Source organism: Oreochromis niloticus, linkage group LG23 (assembly GCF_001858045.2).
Source record: "Oreochromis niloticus isolate F11D_XX linkage group LG23, O_niloticus_UMD_NMBU, whole genome shotgun sequence".
NCBI classification, from domain to species: Eukaryota; Metazoa; Chordata; class Actinopteri; order Cichliformes; family Cichlidae; genus Oreochromis; species Oreochromis niloticus.
The window spans coordinates 37,692,240-37,718,935 of NC_031986.2; the positions used below are offsets into that span (position 1 = coordinate 37,692,240).

The 26,696-nt window shown below is 38.7% G+C and overlaps 3 protein-coding genes across 3 annotated transcripts in view; 2 read left to right on the top strand and 1 right to left on the bottom strand.

Moving 5' to 3' along the window:
• The first annotated feature begins 1,121 nt into the window (after positions 1 to 1,121).
• srd5a3 (steroid 5 alpha-reductase 3) lies at positions 1,122 to 3,636 on the top strand. The gene is made up of 5 exons (XM_005478884.3): positions 1,122 to 1,399; positions 1,530 to 1,678; positions 1,750 to 1,935; positions 2,016 to 2,141; positions 2,847 to 3,636. Exons 1-5 carry the CDS (start codon positions 1,179 to 1,181, stop codon positions 3,104 to 3,106), a joined length of 942 nt encoding a protein of 313 aa, XP_005478941.1. The 5' UTR covers positions 1,122 to 1,178; the 3' UTR covers positions 3,107 to 3,636.
• A 1,836-nt stretch (positions 3,637 to 5,472) lies between these two features.
• Positions 5,473 to 11,367, top strand: tmem165 (transmembrane protein 165). Its single transcript, XM_003439935.5, has 6 exons — positions 5,473 to 5,819; positions 6,210 to 6,435; positions 6,559 to 6,734; positions 7,504 to 7,686; positions 7,880 to 7,985; positions 9,598 to 11,367. The coding sequence occupies exons 1-6, from the start codon at positions 5,667 to 5,669 to the stop codon at positions 9,672 to 9,674; spliced, it is 921 nt and encodes a 306-aa protein (XP_003439983.1). The 5' UTR covers positions 5,473 to 5,666; the 3' UTR covers positions 9,675 to 11,367.
• Positions 10,932 to 26,696, bottom strand: part of clocka (clock circadian regulator a) — a 32,439-nt gene continuing 16,674 nt past the window's right edge. The window contains exons 4-23 of the mRNA XM_019351792.2: positions 26,576 to 26,667; positions 26,237 to 26,296; positions 25,883 to 26,031; positions 25,430 to 25,521; positions 25,242 to 25,331; positions 25,029 to 25,149; positions 24,817 to 24,930; positions 24,610 to 24,728; positions 24,018 to 24,100; positions 22,239 to 22,345; positions 21,982 to 22,129; positions 21,466 to 21,541; positions 21,240 to 21,384; positions 21,039 to 21,139; positions 20,771 to 20,920; positions 19,644 to 19,802; positions 19,275 to 19,484; positions 18,959 to 19,146; positions 18,453 to 18,723; positions 10,932 to 17,615 (exon numbers count right to left, since the gene is read on the bottom strand). Coding sequence (XP_019207337.1) covers positions 17,403 to 17,615; positions 18,453 to 18,723; positions 18,959 to 19,146; positions 19,275 to 19,484; positions 19,644 to 19,802; positions 20,771 to 20,920; positions 21,039 to 21,139; positions 21,240 to 21,384; positions 21,466 to 21,541; positions 21,982 to 22,129; positions 22,239 to 22,345; positions 24,018 to 24,100; positions 24,610 to 24,728; positions 24,817 to 24,930; positions 25,029 to 25,149; positions 25,242 to 25,331; positions 25,430 to 25,521; positions 25,883 to 26,031; positions 26,237 to 26,296; positions 26,576 to 26,595 — 2,616 coding nt within the window. The 5' untranslated portion in view covers positions 26,596 to 26,667 and the 3' untranslated portion in view covers positions 10,932 to 17,402. The remainder of the gene's footprint in view (positions 17,616 to 18,452; positions 18,724 to 18,958; positions 19,147 to 19,274; positions 19,485 to 19,643; positions 19,803 to 20,770; positions 20,921 to 21,038; positions 21,140 to 21,239; positions 21,385 to 21,465; positions 21,542 to 21,981; positions 22,130 to 22,238; positions 22,346 to 24,017; positions 24,101 to 24,609; positions 24,729 to 24,816; positions 24,931 to 25,028; positions 25,150 to 25,241; positions 25,332 to 25,429; positions 25,522 to 25,882; positions 26,032 to 26,236; positions 26,297 to 26,575; positions 26,668 to 26,696) is intronic.

Here is a 26,696-nt window from a genome sequence, read left to right on the forward strand (position 1 = left end):
TTGTCCATCTCCTCTTTAGTCTGGAGGGCGTGGTGTTATTTGTTTGCCTGAAACAATTGAAAATTTCAATTTTTCTCTGGGCCTGAAAGTCATAGGCATTGAATATTGATTTTTAGCCTTGTCTTTTATGCAAAAACATTTCTTCATATTCGGGGAATTGTTTGATATTATGTACTATAGGTGATGAGATATTCACAGTCTTCACAATTTTACATTGAAAAAGATTATTCTCAAAATATTCCACAATTTTCAGATTCAGCTTTTTGCAGAAAGGCAAACCACTGCCCATCTTTTCTAAGGTGCTCTTTTTATACTCAGTCGTGTTACTAAGATATTGCAAGTTAACAAAATCAATTGCAAAATGTTCTTTGTGATGCTTCTTTGTAGGACAACCTACTTTTCCAGTCTGTAGTTGTTCTAATGTTATTTGAGATGTGCAGCTGCAAATTCAGAATAAGCAAACATTTTTGTTAAAATTGTAAATTTTCTCATATTCTCATATTCGTTTTCTCATTCTCATTTGATCTTTTCTGTGTTCTATTGTAAATAAAATATGGGTTTGTAAGATTTGAAAATCATTGTTTTCTGTTTTTATTCACATTTTACAGGGTTGGGTTTTTTGTTTTTTGTTTTTTTTTTCAAATTGAGTTTGTTCTTTATTTTTATATATACAACTTCTGTATTAGCGTTGATGTTTATTTATCAGTCAGTCAATCAAAAAACATGGGCAAATAAAATGATGAAATCTTTTCCCCAATCCAAATACCTCCTTAGCACATTACTAAACATTTCCTGTTCAAAATAAAACTTCCCCTTACACAAACATAAACATTTTTGGACGTTTACATAGAGCTCTATTTTCTGGTGGTGTGTGAGGAAATATTCAAATGCTGCCCTCTGCTGCGCGAACGTTAAATGGGTCGTAATGCTCACTTCAAAACAGTGCGTGCCGAATAAAATAAATGCAAAAACACTTTGCAATTAAATAAATGTATAGATGTTTAAATAATTAAATTGATTAATTAAATCAATACATATATTATTGTGCTATAAAGAAATAACCGGTTGCTATTCCCTGTTATTGCATCTCATCCGGAACCTTAGCAGTACGTTTTACCGGCGGCCTCTTTTCCGTGTTGCACAAAACAATAACTGCAGACCCGCACACCTTCAAAACGATGTGGAGCTCAGTGGGGTTGAGTGTCATTAACGTTGTGTGGTCGTCTCTGGCTTTGTGCTTCCTCGTTGCTTTTTGTGCCCACAAAGTGTCGCGACTGTTGCCGAGAAGATTTGACACGTGTCGCGCTTACGTTTTATTTCAGGACCTTATTCGTTACGGAAAAACTAAACAGAGCTTAAAGCGAGACGACTGGCTGCGGGTTTTTGACGTCCCAAAAAGGTGACAGTGAATGAGAGAACTTTACTGTAATGTATTTTATATCCTACTATATCTAACCGAACATTTAGGTGGTTTTGAATCATTGTTTACTTTTTAAAGATTTAAACGTGGGATGCTTTTCCCCTTCCAGGTGGTTCTGGCACTTCTATGCAGTCTCTGTTGGCTGGAATGGTCTTCTTCTGGTCTTGTACCTCAGCTTTATATTTCAGCATCAGTATCCTTTGTGGTTGAGCGACTTTTTAGACATTTTGACAGGTGCACCCGGCAGTGACAGTCAAGGTAGGCTAAAGAAAAAATGGTTGTTTTTCTGTTTAATTCATTTTTGTGTCTGATTTTAGTGTTGTCTGCAGTCCCAAAGCTGTCCACTGTCCTGGTGCAGCTGTTGCTGTGGGTCCACTCCCTCAGGAGGCTGCTGGAGTGCCTGTTTGTCAGTGTTTTCTCTGATGGGGCAATGCACTTGGTACAATACATGTTCGGCCTGGGGTATTACATCATGTTAGGGTTGACGATCCTCTGCTGTGATCGTATGGAAAAAGGTTTGAGTTGGTGCTTTCTATGTGCATAATTCCCTGGTTCATCTGCTTTGCGGTATTGATGCTTCCACCATTTCTTTTAGAGAGAAGCACCCTCCTCTCTCAGCTGGACTGGTTGCAGGTTGCTGGGTTTGTGCTCTTCATTTGGGCCTCATGGCTGCAGCATCAGTCCATGGTCCTGCTGGCCAGGCTTCGCACTGGAAAGTCAGGTAAACCTATGGTACTCTCTCTCGCTCTGTTTTTTTGTTTGTTTTTCTTTTTCTTTTTCTTTGCTGCCTCCGACATTATTGCTATCACTGAGAATTTCACCGAATTTCCCAGAGGAACCCACCCGAGGGATTAATAAAGTTTTATCTTATCTTATCTTAATTTGAATATTAATGATCAAGGAATTGACAGCTTGAAGTTAACTTCCTCTGCAATCTGTTTTCTGTTTATGTGTTGGCCATAAAGCACATGGGCCATTCCATCTCCAAATCGCCTTTAGCTCAACTAGCTCATATTTGCCTAAGGAACTTGTGTTCCAAAGTTAGGACACTTGTAATGATTGCTGTTAAATTTTAGCTTTAGGTATCAAATACTTTTCAAAACATTTTTTTTTTAAATGGTCACTTTCAGCATGTTTTTTCTGGTTTTTGTTTTTTTACACTTTGAAAACCAACGCCATGTTTAAGCATGAATATTTCAAAAACCATTAGCTAAAGGAGGCTAAAATGCTGAGAGGAACTGCAGAGCTGGGATATAATTCTGTGGTTTTGGCGCCGTGAGTGAGATTTTTCACGACAGACAGTAATTTGATCCGTTGTTAATTAGCACAGCTTTAACTTGATACACACTGGAAATTGTAAACCGGTCTACGTAAACGTTGAAAGTTGTTGATGTCACTTTTTCTTGTTTTTTGTCATGTCATGCAGGAACAGTGGAAACACTGACTCACAGAGTGCCAGAGGGAGGTTGGTTTGAGCTGGTTTCTTGCCCCCATTACTTTGCTGAGCTGTTGATCTACATCTCGTTGAGCTTTGTTTTCAGAGGCCTCTCTTTCACCTGGTGGCTTGTGGTACTGTATGTGCTCTTCAACCAAGCACTGGCAGGACAGCTTTGTCATGACCTTTACGTTAGCAAATACAAGTCATACCCAAGGCATAGAAGAGCATTTATACCATTTGTGCTATGAATACTCAGACACTATATTCGTCTTTTTGTGGTAATAAATGGGAACTGTAAAAAAAACTGTCAGTGATGTCTGAGGAGCAGAAACCTTAAGAGCATCTCTTTCTGAACGTTCTTTTAAACCTCCAAATTTAACTGAGCTGCTTGACAGCTAAGAGGCCAACACTGGGTTTGAGTTCTGGCAGAAGACTCTACAGGTGAGAACTTTCTCCAACTGATGTGAAGACACTGTGAGGAACATTGCTGGAATTTATTTGTTCATTACATTAAGAACTTGTTTTTCTTACGATGAAGTACCTAGAAGTGTTTTGTTTCCTTTTACAGTATGTCAGCCTCTCGAGTTATAACTGGTAATGTAATCTCTAAATGTTTATGTGAAAAAGAAACCTTCAAAACATTGTGGACTTGAATATTTTTCTTTTTATAGCAAAACAGAATGTATTGTTTTAATACCTGAACAACAAGGAGTTTTACTTTAAAACAAAAAGTAACATGATATGGACATGTTGTAATGAATAAAGAAACTTTATTCAAGAAAAAGTATTATTGTTGTTTAAAGAGGCACAAACACGGCAACGTTACTTTCAGGAGGGAAATCAAGTCATCAATCAATCAGGGGTTTGGTGGTACACTAGTTTGCATGATGAAGTATCTGTTATCCTTTAGATACTGAACCACAAATTGCCCCTGATGCATTCACAAAAATATTAGCCAAATGGTTCACGCATATTAAAAAACTCCACTTAGATTCCACTAGATGGCGATGTTTGTAATTGTCAATCTTTGCTCAGAAAACTAAAATGACATGCCTTGTAAAACTGCATATGATAAGAGTGCTGATGTTTAAATATTGATTCAACATAAATCACTACTGCTTATTTAGGCTTTTAGAAGTGATGATCTATTTTTAACTACCTAAAAAAATACATATACCATATTAAACTGTTTTATGACTTGTTAAAAAGAACAACTTTTCTTTATAAGAATTTTATTTTTTTATTGAGTTAATTTCCAGCTACAATGCTAAGTGTTTATTGCCACATTCAGAGGTGGGAAGTAACAAAGTACAAATACGAAGTTACTGTACTTAAGTAGAATTTTTTAGGTTTTTGTACTTCAGTTGAATAGTTGTTTTTCTGACAACTTTTTACTTTTACTTCCTACATTTTTAAACAAATATCCCTATTTTCTACTACTTACACTGCAGAGAGTTATTATTTTGACCTTCAAACATTCATACTCGTGTATTAATCACCAGGTAAAAAGAGATGAAAGAGGCAAAACTGTGTGCAAAAGTCAGGGGATGAAGTTGCATTACTTCAGCATATTGCTTGCTCTACTAAAGAGTAGCGAGGAGCATGAAGGGAGTAATATTGTGGCAGGTAATTTCAAGTGCAACATTTCTATCAGCTTAACAAACATCAGCAAACTCACAAACAGTTTGTGTGCTGCTGTATTTCACTGGGAGAGAAAAGTAAGAGAGCTAACTTCACTCAGAGATGGAGAAACATAAGAACAGGACAGGAGAGGACAAAGAAAGGTTATATGTAAAGGCAAGGACTGCTTAGTGGGATATTTATGAACTGGAAATGTAAGTTCTTATGTTTCTAAATCAGATATTGGGTACTGTACATTTGACATTCTGTTTTTTCATATTGTCAAACCTGCTGGAAAACAAGCTGAGGTAGAATAACTGTTATCTAATGGTTGTATGAAAATAACCTGCAGGTTAATGTTGTATAAACAGGCTAGTTTGCTGTGCTGTGATGGATTCTCCCAGTTCTTCCACCTGCCAAATACTACTAAAATCTTGGATGAGTTCGAATCTCAGCGACCTCAAAGTCAAGGTCAGAGGTCAAGTTTTCTAAAAGTCTTTGTAATGCCACAACTCAAGAAGTCATCTAGGATTTTAAAACTGAGGAGGATACTAGAAGGCTGAGGGGCAGCACTGAAGGCTGCCAGTATTTTTTCTTTTCTTTTTAATTTAATTTAATGTTTATTCTGCTTATCCCAAATTTCTTATGTGCCAAGCAAATTTTCTGCTCAAAGTAAATAATATTACTAATACTAATAATATTTTTTAAAGTAAATGGGCTGATATTTAGAGGGGCAAACACTCATTACTGTTAGGATTAGAATAGTAATTTACATAAAAATATCTAAAGAGAAAATTTGTAACTAATAAACAGAAAGACCTTTTCAAGTTTTTTTTTTCAATGCAAAACTATGGAAAGCAAACAATAAAACTATATTTAAATTGCATTATGACCGACAATGAGATTGTCCATTCACTGAGCACTTCGCTGTGTACGTCAACTTACAATCCACGTCATTCATTTGAACGTCCAATCATCTGTATGCGTTGCTCCTCTTTGCGGCAGCACGGTTCTACTTCCCCATGAATTGGCCCGGTCTGTCTGTCTGATCGTGACGTGTGTTACCTCGAATTGTACAGGTTACTAAATATGAAGTTATCCGGTTTTGTTGCAGATAATATGCAGTGATACGCGGGAGAGAAATCAGCGCGCAAATCGAGTCGTATCGGTATTTCAGAAGAAATAATAATGCCTCGCGCGGTTGGCAGAAGAGATGGTGGGGCTAACAGAAATGTGATGTGTGTCTTGTTTCCGCTCACCGCCGTGTTTTTGTTTTTGTCGGTCGGTGTTACTGCTATTCAAGAGGAGCAAAAATCTGTCCCGGAACAGCCCCCACAAGAGGTGAAAGGTTTTGCTTCATTGTCACTAATTAAGTGTTTTATCGTCATGTGTAGGAAGCGGTCTTTGACGCGCTTCTTCCTCGCGCCCCGGGCTAGCCGGGCTCGTGCTAACTGATACGTCTCGCTGAGTTCCGGGTGTAACGTTAGCAGAAGTGGACTAAGTTACACTTGAATTTTTTAATCGTGAAGAAATTGCTTTAAAGTTAAGGTGACAGTCATTTGGGTGTCACGACGAGAAGGTCGTCATGGCCCCGCCAGTTTTCTTTACCTTTTTAAACATTGTGGCCGAAGTGTTACAGCCAACAAGGGCAAACTTGAATACCTCATACGGACTTTAATCATAAACTGTGTGTAACTCAGCTGACAGTCACTGTGTGCATTTCCTTTGCAGAAAGCCTCCAGTGCCCAGCCACCGGGCCCAGTGGTTTCTGAAGATGTCTCCACCAAAGGGAACCTGGGCTTCATTCATGCCTTTGCCGCCTCTTTATCTGTCATCATTGTCTCTGAGTTGGGAGACAAGACCTTTTTCATTGCTGCCATCATGGCCATGCGCTACAACCGCCTCACCGTGCTGGCCGGAGCTATGCTGGCCTTAGGATTCATGACTTGTCTTTCTGGTTTGTAAAACTTTGGATTTGGCATTGACTGTTTTTTTTGGCATTACCCTTCAATCAGATCCTGAGAAATAAAAAAATGCTTGTTGTGTTTTTTGTTTTTTGTTTTTCTTTCTCACATCACAGTACTGTTTGGCTACGCCACTACCATCATCCCAAGAATCTACACATACTATGTATCCACTGCTCTGTTTGCCATCTTTGGCATTCGCATGCTTAGAGAGGGGCTAAAAATGAGTGCAGATGAAGGTCAGGAGGAGCTGGAGGAGGTGCAGGCGGAGATCAAGAAGAAGGACGAAGAGGTAAGTTAACTTGATACTAAACTATCTAGAAAGACACCATAATTTTTTTAATGTCTAGTAGTACAACTCCAGTCCACATACATAATTTACATATTCAGCAATAGAAACCCCTCCTGAGTGGGTCCAGTTACTAACTGCTGACACCATTTCGCTTAGTAATTAGTGATTCACAAATGGCTCCTATTACTTACGCCGTTTTCAAATCTACCCAGGCTAGTGTGGACGTAGCCTTAATCACACAGAAGACCTAGTTACATTTTGCTGCTGCTGATGTGAGTTTTTGTTGTGTTGAAGTTCTGATCTTATCATCAGGCTATATGAGCACTTTAAAGTACAGCTGATAAAGTAAAGTTGCCTGAGGCTGTCTTATTGAATGGCACCATTATGAACTATAATCGAAGTGCTGTACTGTAGACTAAATCCAAAAAAAACAGATGGCTGATTGAACCTCTTAGCAATAGTGACAGTGTGTCATATAAAGTCAAGCTTAATTATATTCCTGTGCAGATGCATAGACAGCTGCAGACACCACTGGTGGCTGGTTGTTGCCATTCTAAGGTGTACTTGTAGAGGACATAAATCTACGTCCTCTTGATCAAAACAAATAAGTTATAAGGAAGATAGTTGGACCATCCACAGAGCACCTCAGGACAAAATTTTGATCAAAGTATAGCACCCTTGTAAGTGAACCCTGCCTCTTGCAGGTACTGAGCTATGCAAGTACTCTATTGTGTTGTCTTTCAAACCTCTTGCCTTGTTGTCTGTGTAGCTCCAGCGGACTAAACTCGCTAATGGGACTGCAGATGTGGAGGCTGGAACAGGGACTGCTGTTCCTCAGGGAAAGTGGCACAGCTTCATCTCACCCATCTTCATCCAATCCCTCACCCTCACTTTCCTCGCAGAGTGGGGGGACCGATCGCAGCTAACTACAATTATTCTAGCTGCCCGGGAGGTTTGTGACTTTCACTGTTAGACACCTTGTGTTTAATGCTTTGTAATATATTTTACAATAAATAGAGGCCATACATTTTCACTTTAATTGGCTGTTTGTCTCTTTGAGTCGCTGCTGTATTAATACACTGGTAATATTTAAGAAAAGAGTACAAAAAAATTTGGCATATAAACTGTTTTGTTTTTTATCTTAGGATCCATTTGGAGTTGCAGTGGGCGGTACCATTGGGCACTGTCTGTGCACAGGACTGGCTGTGATAGGAGGGAGAATGATTGCCCAGAAAATATCTGTTAGAACAGGTAAGATGGCCTTTGTTAATCTTTTTTTTTTTTTTTTTTTAAATATTTGATGAAGCATCTAGTTACATCAGGGTAGAGTAAAATCTTCAAGAGTTTAAAAAAAATAAAAAAAGAGCCTTGGGTCAGTGATTTGCTTTTGCACACTAGTTCTAAGGGTCAGGGAAGGTTAGGAAATTTGTCTGCAGACATACCAAAAATGCATTGGTCTTAATTCCTTCTGAATGTCTTCCGTTATAACACTAACTTTTGAAGGTCTGGTAGCCTCCCTTTAGATTATTCACAATGTAAAAGCAAAAATTGTGCTTTTACATAGATTTTTTTTTTTTTTTGTTATAAATTTAAAAAAGACAGGTAGGAGAAGTGGGTTCCTGTTCTCTTGGGAGAATTCCTCTGGAGGCAGCTGTGTTTACACACAATAATTATCAAAATATTTGTAGACAATCCTGTAAAGGTTTGATGGATTAGGTGGATTAGATTTAAAAACAAGCAAAGAGAGAGAGAAAAAAGCAGTCTACTGTTAAACTAATTATTATTTTTCCCTGAAATGGTACGCACACAATTTACAGCCCACATTTTACAGTGATTGAAATACATTTTTATTTTAAAAAAATCAAATAGGTATTTGTAGAGTATAATCTAAAAATAAACAGTAAAACAAAAAGTTTCAAAGTAGAGCTGTAACGACTCATTGAGTAATTCGAATAACCTGACGATATTAAAAAAAAAAAAAATCTTCGATACAAATTTTTTGCTTCGTTTAACACACAGCTCTGTGGTGCTCAGTCATCGCCATGTAAACATGAGCGTTTCACCAACATTTGCAATAGAAACGCATGAGACTAAAGTATATCAGCATTAAGCCCACGTTTTTCAACAAGAGTATAATAATGGTGTTGTTTAACATGGAGCCTGTCTACACGCTCGGTGAAGAGCAAAGAGGGGGAGCTGTTACTGAGATGGTGACCACCTCCTTCCTGTGATCACCATTAAAACCTTTTACTGGGAAAAAGCTAGTGGTAGTCTTCATCAAACCCTCTGATCAACAAACTCCGACCTTTTGTTTTATACACTGAAAATCTGATGAACTGTTAACTTGGTCTGATACCATGTTTAAAATTAGGCAGCTGGCTGAAGCCTGACGAAAGCTGTCCCACTTTCTATCATAGTGATACCTGAAGCAAGCAGGGGGGAGTCTAAAGGTGGACACTCCTGTTTCTAAGACTTCAGTCTGCTGCACCTAATATGATTCATTTAAAATTTTCTTAACATGGTCGGTGAAGAAATTGGACCATTTGTCCTCCCCCCAACTTCCTTTGCAGGAATGCTGAGACTCCTGGGAGCCCTCCCTAGTGATGCAATGCTGTAATCATTTGGTTTTTCTATCATGAAAATTACTGGTGAATTCACATTTGCTACAAAAACCTCAAGATGAGCCGTGATGGTGATTCAGAGAAAGATTCAGTAGTTTGTTCATATGTCTGCATCAGATTTAAGAGATTAAAAATGAAACCCATCGTGTCAGATAAACCTGTGCCTTGTTTAATCTGAAAATTCATATTTAAGGGAGACTGTTTGTTTAACTGACATTTGTTTTCTTGTTTTGTTTCCATAGTTACAATCATTGGGGGAATTGTTTTTCTGGCATTTGCCTTGTCTGCCCTGTTCATCACACCAGAAGCTGGACTTTAAATTGGGGAAAGACTTTCAGGTTCACTCTGTAAATACTTGTAACATTTAGTCAAGTTGCTGTAGATAAACTTTAGTTTCGACCCTCTAAGTCTGAAGGACTCAAAAGAGAGCTGAAGTCCTGTCTTCCTTTCCTCGAACATCTCTGTTCCTTTGTGATCTGTGAATCAGTTGGATTTCTCACAGAGGTTAATTAACAACCTGTAGATGGCATCCAAACCTCATGGGAAATGTGTTTGTTGACTGCTTAAAAGGTGTGTTGCATCTTCATCTAGTCTGATGAAGGAAAGCCTGAATCACAGAGGCCTGATTAACAGGTGCGAGCTTAGAAAGGAGGGAGGACTTCCTCACACTCTTTAAAACTTGTATTCTTTTCACACGGTGTGTGAGAGAAAACTAGATTGTTGCCGATTGCTGTCCTATAACGTTCTACAGGTGGCTCAGAAACTGAAGCCAATTTTTCGTCATAGTAACATCTCAGCAAGGCACTTAGTCCATTTTAAAAATCTTTTTCTTTTCTTATGTTTTTAATGTTTATTTTAAATGTTAAGCATGAGCCCCTGTGCAGTCAGGTGACTGTTGGCAGAATATGAGCCGCCAGGTTCCTCGCAAGTACAGCAGTTGAGGCTGGTATTACTGTCGTTTCCATCTGTTATTAGCTTCTTTTTTTTTAATGCACACCTTACAGAGGTGCATGTGAGAATGCAGTCAGATCCTCTGTCAGATTGGACCAGTGTGCAAATGGTACAGCTAACATCACACACAATCCAGATAGCTCCCTTGCCGTTACCACACAGATTATTTCCAATGGTGTGAACATGTCTCAAGAGTACTATTTACTGCTGCTACATGTCAGATGTGGGACAGCTGTAGAGCACATCCCCGCCTGGTGTTCTGCAGATTGTCAAAGAGCTTGTTTACATCAGAGGAAAAAAACTAAAACCAGAACCAGCTGCACATTTATAGCAACAGTTTCTGTGATCTGACTTACACTGAGATTTTTTTATTTTTTTTTTAAACAAGATTTTTTCCCCTAGTTTCACATAAGAGCAGTCCTTTACAGAGACCTGAACCACTAGAATACCTCTACTTACCTGTATTTGAATGTCAGCGTCCTGGGCTTATCTACAGTTCACGTGAACCTCTTCAGAAATGATTATCATATTTACTCATAATGGTGTCGGACGCTAACGGCAAACAAGACGTGGGATTAGGTTGAAGAAAAGGCCAGTAGTCACCCTGACAGGTTGAGTCTTCCTCTGCGATTAAAGCCATTTCCAGCATGAACCTCACAATTACTGACAGATTGTAAAGAGGACTACATCAGGTACAAAAATTATTTATCCTACACAAGACTTGCAGTAGAAGCCACTTCTCATAGCTGTGTTGGATCTGCCGTGACCGCTTGACCTAACTTAATTTAGACCTAAATTTCACCCTTTATTTTAAACGTTATGTATTTATTTAGCTTCCTTTTCTTTTTCCTTTCTAGGCATATGTATTGACAAAGGGTGGATGAGATTACTGTACAAGCAATGGAAATATTTTTTTAAGTGAACAGGCTAAAGCTGTGTTGTCAATATTTGACAGGCTGTGAACTACTTCTGTTTGTCATACAGGTTCTTTGAAATGCCTGTAAATCTTTAAAAAATGATCAATAAAAAAAGTTTAATGTGTTGTCTGATTTCTAAAACAACATTTAGTGCCGTGTTTGAGTTGAGTGGTGAGGAGGAACACAGAGTAAATTATAGAAGCAGCACCAGAGATGATTCACACAGATTTATTTTTGAATTCGAGGGGAGCAAACGATTGACATATTTGCCTCATAAGGGTTACATTGAGGGCCATGAATAGTTTGGCTCAAGAAATTAATGCAAGTCACCTTAAAGGGTACCTATTACACTTTTCATCACGTTACTGTCATCTATGTACTGATACAGTGACTAATTTTAGAGTATTTTTTCCCCACTTCGCTCTGTATATGGAAGCTTATTTCAGACACTGCATGGGGGGGGAGATGACAGCCATGAGCCAACTTTAGGGTTTGGTTTTGTTGATTCATTCAATATGCCATCAACTTGGCAGGGACTACAGATCAAAATTAGTCCATCTGGCTATTTACAAGATTAATTTTAGTGCTCATGTTAATTAATATCCATTGTCTGTTTTAAATAAATGTACATATACCAACTTAATGATTTATGGATGGCAAAAAAAAAAATAAAATTCAGTGGTTGAAACAAGTTTTCATGCCTTTATGTCGTCAGTGAGAATAAGTATTAATCATTCTTAACACATCATATCTCAGGCTGTTCAAACTTTGTTTGCTAAGGGAAGCAAATCAGAAAAGCAGAGGGATGAGCACTACAATGAGTGATTTCAGACAGTGGATGTACTGAGGGGTTCCACCAAGATCCAGTATGAAATCTTTGAGTCATGCAAAGCTACAGTAATAGAGTTAAAGAATTTACAAAAAAACAATGAAGATGGAAATCAGCACACTAGGTCCTCTTTAAGTGTCCTTATAACACTGGAGTGCAATAAAATGCTACTGTGTACAATTTCTAAATGTTGGCTATAATCAGTGAGTAAAGTTGAGCTGAGGTGTTTAACCTAAAAACAAACAGCAGGTGTCAGTAGTGGATGCTTAGTGCAACATTCCCAGTTGTGCTTCATAGAAGAACAAACTCTAGGCCTTAACATTCACTACAAACTCTTAAAGCTTATTAGAAAGAAAACTGGAATAGGTTCTATTCTGTGGTTATAAAGTTGTAATAGATGCATTTATTGATCATCAAGAGATTAATTGCTCTGAATTGAGTTGATTGTTTTAGAGTTAGATATTAGTTTTGCCAATATGTAACTCAAATATTCAGCTTGAAGTGAATAATCCATGCATATGTGTTTTTAAGCTTCACATAACAATGATTAAATATATTAATTTATATCTGCACGTTTTCTAGAACCACATGATCAGACTTGCCTATAATGTAGTGAGAGAGGTTTATTAACAACTCAAAAAGACATGACTTAAAACTCTTTACAAAGGGTGTCTTTTTATCTAAAATGTAACCAAAGATTTCAATTCATACTCAGATGTGTTACCAAAGTTAAATCAGAAGTTGGATCTTCTGGTCAAACCTGAACTACTGACATCATAACAGGAGTTCAAAAGTCCTGCTCCCGTCATTAATCAGGGTGTGACCACATTGTGTGGGATGTAGCCATGAAAGATTGAAAGAATGTTGTTTTTGCTGTCGAGCGCACTGCAGCAGTAAATTTCTTGAGCCAAACAAAAAAAAAAAAGCCACAAAAATATGAACTGAAAGCAGAGAGAGAGAACACCGAGTTTCTAGTGTGTACATCAGAACTACACAACACTGAACATAATTCACTGTGTCCTTTCATGTAGGGTTTGCATCCTCAAGTTTCCCCGGACAACATTTCCCCCACTTGTTTTTGAGACTTGCCAGTGACCCACAGATAACTTTAAAAGCTAAAGTTGCCCTTTTTTAAATATATATATAACAAAATTGGACATTGTGGGTTTTCTTTAAATCACTATTGCTTGATTGGCAGGGAAAGACTCAGTATAAACACTGAATAAAGAGTGAAAAGAACAAAAAATATATATATATAACCTTTTAATTTGATTCCAAGTCTTAACCAGCACTTTCTGGGGTCTTTGTGTGTATGTCACAGTTAGTTTAAATCCTTCAAATGTTTATCGAACCTCTATTCGAAACTTTTTTTCACATTAAAAGTTATATTATTTGACTTCTTATATATATATGATAGTTCCATAAAGTTTATACCAGACATAGAAAAATAATTAAGTTCTCTTATTTACTGTATTTCCTATCTTACAATGTGCAAGGTCTCCCACAGGCATAGGCCTCCTCATGCAAAAAGAAGTCCCCACGTTAATGACACTGAATACATTCTTGTAGGCACGTGCTGCTTGCATGCAGCATAAAATGGGACCCAAAGAGGTCCACTCTACAGAAATTCGTAACAGGAGATAATGGTTGTCTTACCTAAACACTGATCTGTTGTAGTATGATCACTGATTTTAAAGGACGAGGGAGAGAAATGCCATGTGGAAAATTAGGACTACGAGGTCCATTTATAATCTAATTTATGCAGCACACAATCATCACAGTGGAGCAAGCAGGTATTAGAGATTCAATGAAAATGTAATTTGTGGATTTTTTTTATTTTTTTTTAAAAAGGAGTCAGTTTATGCACGCTTTTTTGTTTGTTTGTTTTTTTGCACTGACAGGAGGCTGGTGAGATAGCAAGCAAAAATGTCCAATAGTTTAATGTCCCGGATTTGCATTTTATCATATATATATATATGTGTGTGTCCTGAAGAAACAGATTGAATAATTAACTCAGAATGGTTCTGTCATCATTTGTGGGATCTGGGATCATAAAGGTGCATTCTGTATGTTCGCTTTCACTCTATTCTGTACTTGACAGTTATTTAGGGAACTTACAAATCAGATAGAGATAAATCTTGTAAAATTATTGTTCGTTATCATTTTAAGTTTTTAAAAAAGGGTGATTTGAGAGATTAGGAAGATACTTTGAAGCATTGTTTCTCCAAGTCAAGACAAATGTACAAATCTATATTCTTCATCTGGTCCCATACAGTAGCTGCCTTATCTGCAGTATGAAGGTTAAAGAAAATGGTAGTTACATGTGGCCAATGATAAACGATAAATCACAGAAATAATTTAAAGAAAAAAGGTCAAATGTATTTGAAGTTTTGAATAATGAACTTTCAGACATTAACAGCTGGAGTTAGACTGAAGCATCATAAGTGCCCAGATGGTATTATCGTGGTAGAAACTGTAGCTGTTGCATGTGACAGTTGATTTTCCTCCCTGCCTAATCCAACCTGAGCAGCATCAACCTTTAAGAAAAGCTGCTGCTTGTGCCAAATCATGATAGGCTCCTCTATCCATAAGCAATAAACGGCAAATAAGAGTAGAGGGGCTTTTCATTGACACTCAGTGCTTGCTTGGCTTTTCAATGCTCTACTGCACAAACTGGGAACAGTGGAACAAAACTATGCAACTGACTCGGTCTTCTGAAAATGGCTGGATTTAAGGTGTCCTAGAACAAAACTGACTTTCTAAATAAACTTATGCTATTGGGTAGGGTTTCCCCTTTGTGAACACTACACTCTAATATTGGGGAGATATGAGTGCATGGTTTTACAAGATATCTTGGAGCAGATGTCAAAGGCTGACTTTGTGGCCATGTGTTGAGCTCAGCCCATCATTTCACACAGATGAAGAGGAGGTTGGACTGTCAGCTTCATACCATCTGGCAGTGCATTAGATCAGATGGTGAGGAGGCTGCAAGGCAAGCCTACTAAGCCAGAACACGTAGGGTTGAGTCTGCTGGGGATCCTGGTGATGGTCTCCGTCTACAGTAACACTGATCCCCTCAATGCCATCTTTAGCTCGGTGATAAAAATTATGGTGAGCGTACTAAAAGTCTGGCTTACCCCAACTTTCCATTGTGACTGAAGAACTCCAAGGTTCTTTTTAGCTTTTGGCAAATATTTAATGGGTAATTAAAACGTCTTCCCCAGGGTACTGCTGGATTTGGCCAATATTATATAAGTGTGTCCTGAAAAATTTTTTTTTTTTTTTTTTAAACTTCAGGCAGCTTTAGTCAGTGTTATTACAATGACAGTTGCTCACATGAGTGCTTATATTTAAGTGCTTACAGTTCTGAACCTAAAGAGTATTACTGTCCTCACTCTGAATGTTCTACGATGCATAACTGCAGTTTAGAAAAATAAATATTACCTGCAATATTACTTGCATAGCATCAGTCAGCAGACGATGTTAGCATCCAGCTGCTGAATACCATCAAGTTTGGTGTACAGGCAAGACAAATACACTAATATGGTGCCAGTGCACGATCTAGAGCTGGGTTAACATGTTTTTCCACTGTAAAAAAAAAAAAAAAAAAGGCACCATAAAATGGGACCCAAAGTTGGAACAACTGACATCAGTGTCTACACCAAGACACTGTCAGATACAGCCTCAGTTTTCCTCCCACAGAAACAACACCTACTTCTGCCGGTAACACTTCATGATATTCGATTCTTAAATCTGCCAAAATGTGTGCTGGTTCTCAAAAGGCACAAAGGTAGAACTGGCTCGGCACCTCGTCTGCAGAAGAGAGATTCCAAATGAAATCCTAAATGTAACTCATATGTTTGTTTTCTGAATGTAAAAAGCCATAATATATCCATGTCACTGCCATCAAGGGGCCAAAACAAAGTTACTGCAGTTCTCACAAGATAATCTCAGACCACTCAGCACAGCTACAAATTTTATTTGCATATTTAAGGACTCTAAAGTAGTTCTCCGCAGAGCAAATGGCTTCTCCCGATAATCCACAGAGCTCAGAGAAGGGTATGATGGAATAGGATGGGATCTTTGTATCGGGCTGACAGGAAGACTGGTGTCTCCCAGAAAGTTCTAGAGGGTGGATGCTTTTTGTTCTGCGTGCCCAGCTAAAACAGTTAGATGGCTTAAAACTAGATCATGTCTCTCACTAACATATTTAACGGGTCAGTATTTTATATTTACATACATCTAAAAGTATAAATGTTTACAGGTGAAATAAAGCATCCTTGGGTGCCAACACAGGCGATATGGATGGCTGTGAAATGGAGGGATCTCAACAAAAGTTCTAAAAATTAAGAAATGGTGATATGAAGGATAATGTTAGCAGATCTTACTGTTGCATACGTTTAGCTTAATGTTGCCTCCATTCTATTCATCAAATCTCATATCTTGATTTCAAGTCTTTAGTGCTTGAGCACATCTTTAAAAAAACTAAAGTATTTTTCTATCATTCTGTCGATAATTTTCTGAAGTTGTGTGAAAATAGGGGTCAAGGATTAAACAAACTGTGACACAACAAACAGCATCGGCACTGTCTGATGCAGACACACAAACAAACATCCCCTAGGAGAAAGGAAGTCTGTGAAAATATCAGCCACTAAGCATTTTCAGGTCTTTTTTTCTGAGTATTAGAAAAAAAGCATATTCAAAGCTGCAAATAACAGACTATGCATTTCATTTCATGCATCATATAAAATATTAGTTATTCTTCAGTATATTTACAGTATATATTACACATGATATTCTGTACAGTCAAAGTTCAATCTACACCACATTCTTAAAAATATTTTCTCACCCATAATTAGTTTTACAAGAAAAACATACAAAACAAACAATTGGTTGTTTTGTAGGACGTCCTCGAAGTGAAGATCTCCACTGCACTGACGGGAGAACTCTGAAATAATCCTGTGAGGGTGACTAGAGCACACATGCGCGCCTGCACACACACACACACACACACACACCCACACCCAAACACAGACACACACGACACAAGGGGAGGCGTAAGGGGGAGTCTTTTGCAGGCCTTTTATGGCCCTGTTTTCTTGGAGGGAAGGCTTCATTCCACAGCCAAACCTGCTGCCACAGAGAGCCCCGTCCCGGGCTCTCTGCTGTACTCTGGGCTCAGGAGTGAAGTGCAAACAGCACAAGATTCGTGTGAGAGAAGCAGAGCAACAGAGGGCCCACTTCTCATCCTCTGAGGTTTCAGCGGTGCACTTTCAGCAGAACTGCACTTCACACTCCCATCAACCACACCTGAGTTTGGCTAACTGCACTTCTGATAGGCTTCGGCTAGTTACTGCGGCTGTGTCGCTGAGCGGTCAGACAAACTATCTGCTCTGTGAGGAGCCAGCTGCTGTTGCTGCTTCTGTTGTAACTGCTTCTGCTGTGTTTGATGCGGTTGCTGCTGCTGTTGGGCTGGTGCAGTGAAGGTACCCTGCTGCTGCAAAGGGAATGCTGCCTGCAGGATCAGCTGGGTGGACTGGTTTCCATGAAGGAGTCGAGGAGCCTTAAGTGAAAAATTTACATTAGCTTAATTGGCACAGCCTAATGAGCCAAGATGTAACTTAAAGCTGCAGTAACTAGGACTGTGCTGATTCACTGTAAAGCAAGAAAGGCAGCCAAATATGTTGGCACTGAAGCAGCCATTAGAGTTAGACCAGTAAAACAGCTAATATCAACTTTTTACAAACACATCAGTGTCTGTGTATTGGCTGAACAATACACAGACACTGAGACACGAGTGCGCATGCTGCTTCCTTCTAACAATTTAAAAGTATCTGAAGCAGACCATTATTTACAGATTACAGATTGCTGAAATTTAAAAGACCACAACAAGCAAAGATCTGGACTGCTATGTCTCACCATACTTAGCCTTATGATTTTAGTGCGACATTTGTTAGACAGGCTTTTGGAGGCCATCAGTCAAAGCAGATCAGTTCCTCCTCGTATACTAATTACATAAAAAAATTAGTAACTTGTTGCATAAAATTAAACTTTAATTTTTAAATCTAATTTGTCATCCTCCATCCTCTTGTTGTGGTTAGAGTCCAACTGAACAGTCAGTAGTGAGAAGCAGATGAAACATCGTTGTTGGCAACAGGAATTCATCTAAACTAAGCTGGATTTTTCAACATTGTATTTTAATCAAAACGCATTTTGATCTGTCAACAGATCTGAAAAAAATATCACATTTATATCCAACTCCAGGGTCAAGTTCTTTTAATTTATATAAAATTAAATTCTTAAGGACATTTTAAATCACCTAAACAGCAAGCTCCCTGCATGTGAGCCAACTTTATACAGTAAAACTTCACCTGACAAGTGGTTACTGTGTCAGTGTTACCTGTAGGAACTGCGTTTGCTGCTGGGTCAGTGGAGCCTGCCCTTGCTGCATGGTTGTGACCTGAGACTGTGGCTGAATCTGTTGCTCCTGCTGTTGCTGCTGTTGCTGCTGCGGCGCCTGTTGAGAAATGCTAATTGTCTGCGTCTGGCCCTGCTGGGGTGCAAAGGCCGTCACCACTTGACCCATAAACATGGTTGTGGGGACCATGACTGCCCCACATGTCATCTGCCCTGTCACCAGCTTGGTGAGCAGCTGGGGGCCTGCAGGAAACCTGTAAGGGTCAGGAAGTTAGTCAGGTCTGATAAGTCTAATTAGCCCAAACTGACATAAGGTCAATATATATGACTTTTTTCACTATGAAAGTGCACTGTACAGAAATTAGTACTAGATCAAAGTGAAGTATTATGCACCACAGAGGGCGCCATCAATGAACTCGAGCACTACTTAATAATATTTTCATTATGTGGGAAGAAATATAACAAATAGATTTAGGTGAAGATTCACACCTAATCTGAGCCGAACGGTCCTGTGCAAATGTTGCCACGGCAGGAGTGTTGGGTCCAGTATTCTGTGCCAGGCTTGTGGCAATCTGAACCACATTAGCAGGACTTTGCTGAGGGATCATCATCGTGTTGTAGAGAGATGCAGGCAGTGGATTCTGTTGAGGCTGCAGCGTGTGCGACGACCTCTGAGGCTAAAATAAACAGAACCGGAGTCTATGACATGAGCATGCTGGATGGAAAAATCTATAACACACACAGTTAAGCTATGAATTCAGCGTGTCAGTGAGAGGCAAAATGGGAACCGTTTAGCCTGTCTGACCTGCGAGAGTGCTGTGCTCTGTTCCCGTAGGAGTGTTTGCTGCTGGGATGGGGGCTGGACAGCATGTTGTTGCTGTATGCTGTTTTGCAGAGACCCTGCGGAAACCACCTGGCCCTGCATGCTGAGTGTACCCCCCTGCTGCCCACCATTCCCCTGGGCCATCTGTGCAGAGCTCACATTTAGTCCTCCAGCCCCTTTCTGCAGGAACATCTGACATACACATCACAGATTCAAACTCCAGCTCCGATTATAACAGCAACACATCCATGTAAGCCAAATATAAAACAATTAAAAAGAAAACCGTTCGTATATTTACTGGGCTATGTAATCATTCATTTCCAACACTTGTGAGCAGCTCTTCAGTCCTACCTGCAGACTCTGTCCCTGCACCCTCTGTAGCTCGTCCTGGATCTGCCGCAGCTCATCCTGCTGCCGCTGAATGTTGGCCTCGATCATCCTGGTCCTCTGCTCCAGCTGCTCTTTCAGGTGCTGCATGGCTTCTAACTGGTTGGAGAACTGCACCATTGACTGTTAAAGAATAAAGAATAGCAATATGGCTGTATATTTTAAATGTTCAATATGTATATTTTGCAAATTTGTAAATTGTTAAGGCTCAGGTCACATTCCCTGAGTACAAAAAAATTCTTGCATACAGACCACAGAACACACATTAACCAAACAGTGACCATTGGCTTAAAAATTTAACCAAATCAAACTGTAGCTCCAAGAATATCTGGTTTACACTGGCAATAAAAGCAACTGAATTCCTGAACACCCATAAAATTCTCAGCCTTACAGCAGAAATAAACATATTTACAACCTGCAAACTTTTTTTTGTTCTCTACAGCCAACTGACGGTTCATGACAACTGTGTGCAGGGGCTATATTTTTATTTTAAAGACTTACAGTTACACATTTAAGCCACGTGGCTGCTTTAAGCAATACAGGATTGTCCTGCCAAAAGACAGTTTAAGAAGTTTTCCCAGTAAGTAAATAAAAAAATCCAACATGCTGATGGTAAGACTATAGGCTTCAACACAGTAGTCCACAGGCTTCAACACAGTAGTCCACAAACCAATAGGTGGCATCATAGGGACTACGTCTACGTTTTATATATAAATATAAACATTCCTGGGTTAACAGCCCCATCATATCAGTGCGTGAGAGCTATACAGAGCTTCTTGCAGATCTATGTTTACTGGCCGTCCCATGTCATAAGGTAGTGTCAAACAAACACATGTGCTGCTCTTGTTCATAACTGTGCTATTGGTCCTTCAGTTTATCAAGTGCCACACAGAAGACATAAGACATGAAGGAAAAAGAAGTTCTTTATAGTGAAGTGAAACTGACCATTGAAAAACAATTTAAAAAACAAAGAACTGCAGTCATTGTCTGCTAGTTGTACCATCTTTATCTAAAATTAATAATATCTAATCATAATTAAGAATCAGCAATCAGCAAATTAGACAATAAAACAAATGCCGTGAATATTTTACTTGATTGTTGGTCTGAACTTGTTGCTGCTGCTGTTGCTGTTGTTGTTGCTGTTGCTGTTGCTGCTGCTGCTGTTGTGGCTGCTGCGGCTGTTGTTGTGAAACCATGGATGACGCCACGTTCTGTCCTGTATTTTGGGAACTCATCGACTGCTGATGGAAATAAAGACACCAAACAAAGGTCCTAAGTCCTAATGAAATCCCTCATGACCCAGAACACAGGTATCCTGAAATTTAACACCAGAGCGTGTGCGCTTGTCCATCCACTGACCTGACTGCTGATAGATGATCTCCGTTGTGATGTCATCTCCACGGCAGAGACCGACTGGCGACCTGGTGTACTCCTATCTCCCTGAAGCTTCATTTGTGATGCTGATGGGCAAATATAAACATGATGCTCAGATAATAATAAAAAAGAAATAGTTACTATACATCGAGCTTTGCTCAGTAGTGAACAGATGCTTGTACTTACAGGCTGGGTCAGACACAGCCGTGTGGGAGGATTTACGCGAGCTGCGAGACGAGGCCGATGGGGTCCGACTGTGGTCAAATCGCTCTAAGGCTTCTTTCAAGCTAAAAGTGTTGAGCTGGGACTCCGAGCCTGAATCCTGGGATTGCTGTAAACAATGCATTGTCACAAGATCACTATGCTGTCCACCTCTTTAATTTTTACAAATCATACCTCATGTTGGTCTGACCTTCTCAGCAGTGATTTGAGGTGGTGATTCTTCAATTCCCAGCTCTCTGCGCTGTTCTGCTCTTACTTCAGCATAACTGCAGAGCAAAGACAATTAACGACACACACAGTTAGGGTTGGAAATATTTGGACACAACTTTCATAATTATGGCTCTGTAAATCACCAGAATGCACCTGAATTTAAACAATTAAATTCAAGTTCAGACTTTTTGATTTCAAAGTTTGAACAGAAGTATATGGAAAATTAACAAATCATGACTTTTTTAATATAAAGTATAATTGTAATACTACTACTAATAATAATATATATATATTTTGCTGCATTTGGCTGACTCTTGTAAATTTCAATATGCAAAAATATTTCCAGTAGCTTGTGTCTACTCCATAGTAATAAAAACGCCACATCACTGAAAGCAAAGCACATCATTATACTACGTCTAGGGTTTTACAGAGGACTGTATGATTTAGCTCGTGAGCAATGTCATATCAAAGGGTCAAGAGGGAAATCTTCATGCACCTTACGACCGTGTGTGTGCAGACAATAAACTCTGGCCTGGAGTTCCACTGGTGATAAGTAATGTAGTAATGAGTCTGAAGCCAAATCCATTGCTGCCCTTTGGTGAGGAATCTGTAGTAGCAGGACTTTCCTTTCCCATATTGCATTACTACACAGAAGCAAAGAGAAGATTTCAATGCTCTGTTTTGGAAGCTCGAGAGGAAGTTGATAACTGCAGATGACCATGCTTCAGTGATCGCTGGCAGAAGTGTACTCACAGTGTTCGTGACACTTGGCTAGTGTCTCAAGGTCATCTACATGATAGTAGTCATATCCTGATGTACCCAGGACCTCAAATGGGAGGTAACCTATGATGGGCGGAGCTCTGGACAAACACAGTATACGTTATTGAAATGGTTAACTGGAAGTCAATCAGGAAATGTCTTGTTCTTATGTTAAGTCATACATCGAGCAATATTTACCCCTAAATGACAACATGAAGCAATAAGGGAGTATGTATGCATGTAGCTTCACCTGATGCTTTCACAGCATAAGGAAAATAAGTGTCTTTCTAAATGGCTCAGGGTAGCATGTCTAAACATTTTCAGTAATGAGAGTTGGGATAATTTGCTACTCCCAGCTCTCACCATTCACCAGGATGAAATGTCTGTATTCAGGTGTACAGTTTACCTTTCTACTAGCCCAGAAGAGCATGCTGTTGTAATGTTTGATGAGACTGATAAAGAGCCAACTACATCTGTGTCTAAATTAGCTTATGGTCACAGTTATACCTGTAGTTCATTTCATTTGGTCTGTCCCAAGGAAAACACATTGCGACACCGTTGTTCTGAGTTCATGTTCACACTTTTTTTTAAAAAACATATTAAGTGGCGTAAGCATGAAGGAGGAGCTTCAGCCCTCAGGCTATCTGACTTCTGTACTACCTACCATTCTTATCTTACACACCTTAACCTTGGACTTCTATCATTCAACCTTAACTGAATGACATTTGCACGTCACACTGTTTATTGCATCATTATGCAGGCATTATTTCGACACTGATTAGGATTTTTATTATTATTATTCCATGCTGGATACAGTTGTGGCCAGAACGGATCTTTTGGGTTGTCTATCCCATCACGTAATATATCAGGAATGCCTGGAGGGAATGTCATCACATCTGGGATAAATATTAACTTTGAATTAAGGATGAACTCATTACAATTTACCCATTTTTTTGGACAAAGGTCACTCTGATCTACCAAAACGAGATTTCAGCCAAAACTCAAGAATGTCTGCACTAATTATGAAAAACATCTTTGTAATAATAAAATTATTAAGTTACTCCATTTTATTTTTATAAAGGTAAAAAATCAGCTACACTGAAACATAACCTAGGATATCAAATGAAACGTGCATGGTTTCAGAGGCATACAAATGTGAATGCTTGCTTATTTTCAGCCCTCTTACCCTCCCCAAACATCTATTTGTGTAAAAAAAATACATATAAATATTCCAGATCCATGAGCTTACAAACAATATGTTGTACAATATATAGTTGTGTACATATTCAACAAAAACAAGTATCAATCCTGAAGTCAGAGTGACTGACAGGTTTTGGGATAGTGTTAGTCACCCCGAGTCATCAGCACCATGTGGAAGCCACGTGGGAAATAAAGCAAAAATGCTGGTGACCGATAGCGGGTCAGGTTGACCTCACTCTTCTTTTATAATTATAATTATGTTTCCTGACCACAAGCCTTCGTAAAAGCAAGCCTGCTGTGTAATAAATAATGACAGAAGTGTTACAAAACACGAGTCTTTTCAATTTGGTCTCTCACAAAAATCAACAATTCTGATTTAACAAGAAAGCCACGCAGTCACATACCGTAACCATGGTTTTTTTTAAAAAAAGGTCATTCTTTATAAATATAGGTCAGCGACTTTCACACCAAATTAAGTAGGTTAGGTTTGACTAAACACTTAATACTGATCCATTGTAGCACAAACTGAAAATTAAGTTATGCATTTACACTGAAAAATTGGAAAAGAATTACCTGTGGTCCAGGAAGAGAAATTTCCACTCTAAACTATGTCTGGAGGTAAATTCCTCATTAGGCTCTTCTACTGTGCACATCTCCTATTGGTTCAAGGGGTAAAAACATAGAAATTAGTAGAAATAAATATATACATATAAAACTAAATTTCTTAACCACAGTTAGACTGAACCTGAGTCCAACTCTAAACTACACACAGTATATATTGTTTTAAAAAGAGCCTTTTAAACTTGTGCAGTATGACAAATTACATGATTTATCATCCCTGTTTGTCCAGCAATGAAAGTGCTGGTTTATTTTAAACTTGTTTTATCCATTCAGGTTCTGCCATCTCCAGTAAAACAGCCCAGGTTTTTATGACAGTGATATGGCAACATAACCCCCTCCCCCATTTTTAAATGAGGTAAAAAAGTTATTCCCAACAGAGGCAAGAGGGAACTACACATGATAAATGACAAGGGCCCAAATCATTTTTCCTCAGGTGACCATTACTGCTGAGCCCTGTCCTAATTAAAGCTACCTTAAGAGCCCTAAAGCAAGAAACTGAATGTGTGTCAACTAGATGAAAGGAGAAGCAGTTAAAGATCCTCACCTTGATAAACTGTGGTTTGGCTAGCCTCACAGTGGCTATGAGACACACTCTGTCTTCAAAGGCAGAGTGAAGTGATCGCTGGATCACTCCATCGAAACCATTTCGGGTACAGTTAGGCACTGGTAAAAAAGAAAGGGAACAAAGCAAAGTTAATCCTTTCACACAAAATCCCTGCTCTACATTCTTACTCTGTGTACTGTAACTTACCATTATTCAGGGACTTGAAGTTTCCAATAAACTTTACATATTCATACACGGGGGGCTCTTTGGGGTCGATTGTCCCTCGGAGCATGTGGCAACAGAACTCTAGCTGATTTTTAGCTATAATAATAATAATAATAATAATAATAATAATAGTTTAAAAATAAAATTTGAAGAACAAAAATAGCATTTTAAGACAGATAACATATCCAACCTACTTTTAAGATACTCAGGTGTCAATGTTTCTCCTTCCATGACATGAGAGGACAGAGCCTTGTACACCTCTGAATGCTCCCCCACAGGCAAGAAATTTAACAAGTTCTGATCAACAAGATCAGACTGGGGAAAAACAAAACAAATGAAAATTTGTATTACCAGATGTTTCATCAGTGAACTATTGACTTTATCTATGATTTAAAAGTTACACTCACAGGTAAATGTTCTAGTAGGGAAGTCACACTCTCAGAGACATAGATTATATTCCCATCAGCCATAATTGCAAGGAAAAATCCATCTAACGCCTAATAGAAACAAAGGTTAGATAATATTGCATAGCTGAAAGGGTTCATAACATTACTGGTACTTATTTCAGGAAAATAAGAACAAGAAACTGCCTTACCTCCAACATCAGCTGAGTGAACTCTTCATTACTAAGAAAAGGAGGTTTCCAGTCTTGTCTGATCTCAGTTGACTCTGACTGAGCTGCGATTTCTGATAAAGTAGACATAACGCATGTAACTTATTACTCTGTGAATTTAAAAAGGCACCCATTATGCTTTACCTTATGGACCATTAAAGTGGTCAGTATATGTACAAGTAATCCCAGTAAGCCAAATGTTCGTGTTTCAGAATGCCCGAAGCAGTCGGTTTCAGCTCATTTTTGTTCTACTTTTGGCTTTGTATGGTGACCCTAATATGGGTCCACACAGAATTTGTTTGCAAGAGGCAGCCAATCAGAAGAAAGTTGGCTTGAAGGGAAGGAGCTAAAACATTTCATTTTAAACAAAGGACGAACTGAGGGCTGAACGCACTACCATTATAATTAATTCTGTTGGTTATTAGTGTTTCTCACCTTTGTGTTTGTGCAGAAAGTCGATACTTTTCTGCAAAATAGTGGACTTGTCCATCTTCCGGGTGTTGCCCGGCAGCATTGTACCCAACTCCTTGATAAGGACATTGAACTGGTCTCTGCGCTTCTTCTCAGACTTGTTACGGGACACGCTGGTTATTTAGAAGAACAAATATTAGTAAAAGTTAGATGACATCTTAAATAGGAACACTTATCAAAATCTTCTTCACAGTAGCTCTAATAATTCAAAACGATATCTAAAATCAAATCTTGTAACAATTACAATAGCAGTTTTATGGAGGATGTATTTTAACTTCACTGAATGCATTTGATATGAAAACAAACCCGAGATCTTACCGTTTTGCTTTGTCCTTTTCATCTTCTTCCATTAACCCATCAAAAATACTACTGTCATCCCTGCAGAATGAACAAACCAGCAGTTATATCAGATCCTTTAATATTTACAGTGAGCTCTTTGATAAGAAAATCTCAAATGACAAACAAAAATGAAGACATCAAACGCAGGCACTGTAAATCCCTAAATTACTTTGATCTTAATCTTCAAAAAGAAGGAAAAAAAGAAATCACTGTTAATTAGATGCATGAGAACTGTAGGCTGAAGGTGTTTTTGATTTTCTTCATGTCCCACTATTTTTTTAAATCAGCAATAAAAAACAAGCCAAATGTTTGACTCACTGGTCAATGCTCGAGGTCATTTTGTATCCTGTTCAGGGTCGCAGTGTCGGTGAGGGGTCTTTTAATCGTGAGGTAGACATTTGTGAATAAACCTTTGAAGAAAAAGCACCCATAAAAATGA

Bases quoted from the DNA above. Each gene is read 5' to 3' on its own strand.
- tmem165 (XM_003439935.5), top strand. From the start codon at position 5,667: ATGCCTCGCGCGGTTGGCAGAAGAGATGGTGGGGCTAACAGAAATGTG. The intron at 5,820-6,209 runs GTGAAAGGTTTT...TTTCCTTTGCAG, and splicing joins CGGAACAGCCCCCACAAGAG to AAAGCCTCCAGTGCCCAGCC. The intron at 7,986-9,597 runs GTAAGATGGCCT...TTGTTTCCATAG, and splicing joins GAAAATATCTGTTAGAACAG to TTACAATCATTGGGGGAATT.
- srd5a3 (XM_005478884.3), top strand. From the start codon at position 1,179: ATGTGGAGCTCAGTGGGGTTGAGTGTCATTAACGTTGTGTGGTCGTCT. The intron at 1,679-1,749 runs GTAGGCTAAAGA...TGTTGTCTGCAG, and splicing joins ACCCGGCAGTGACAGTCAAG to TCCCAAAGCTGTCCACTGTC. The intron at 2,142-2,846 runs GTAAACCTATGG...CATGTCATGCAG, and splicing joins GCTTCGCACTGGAAAGTCAG to GAACAGTGGAAACACTGACT.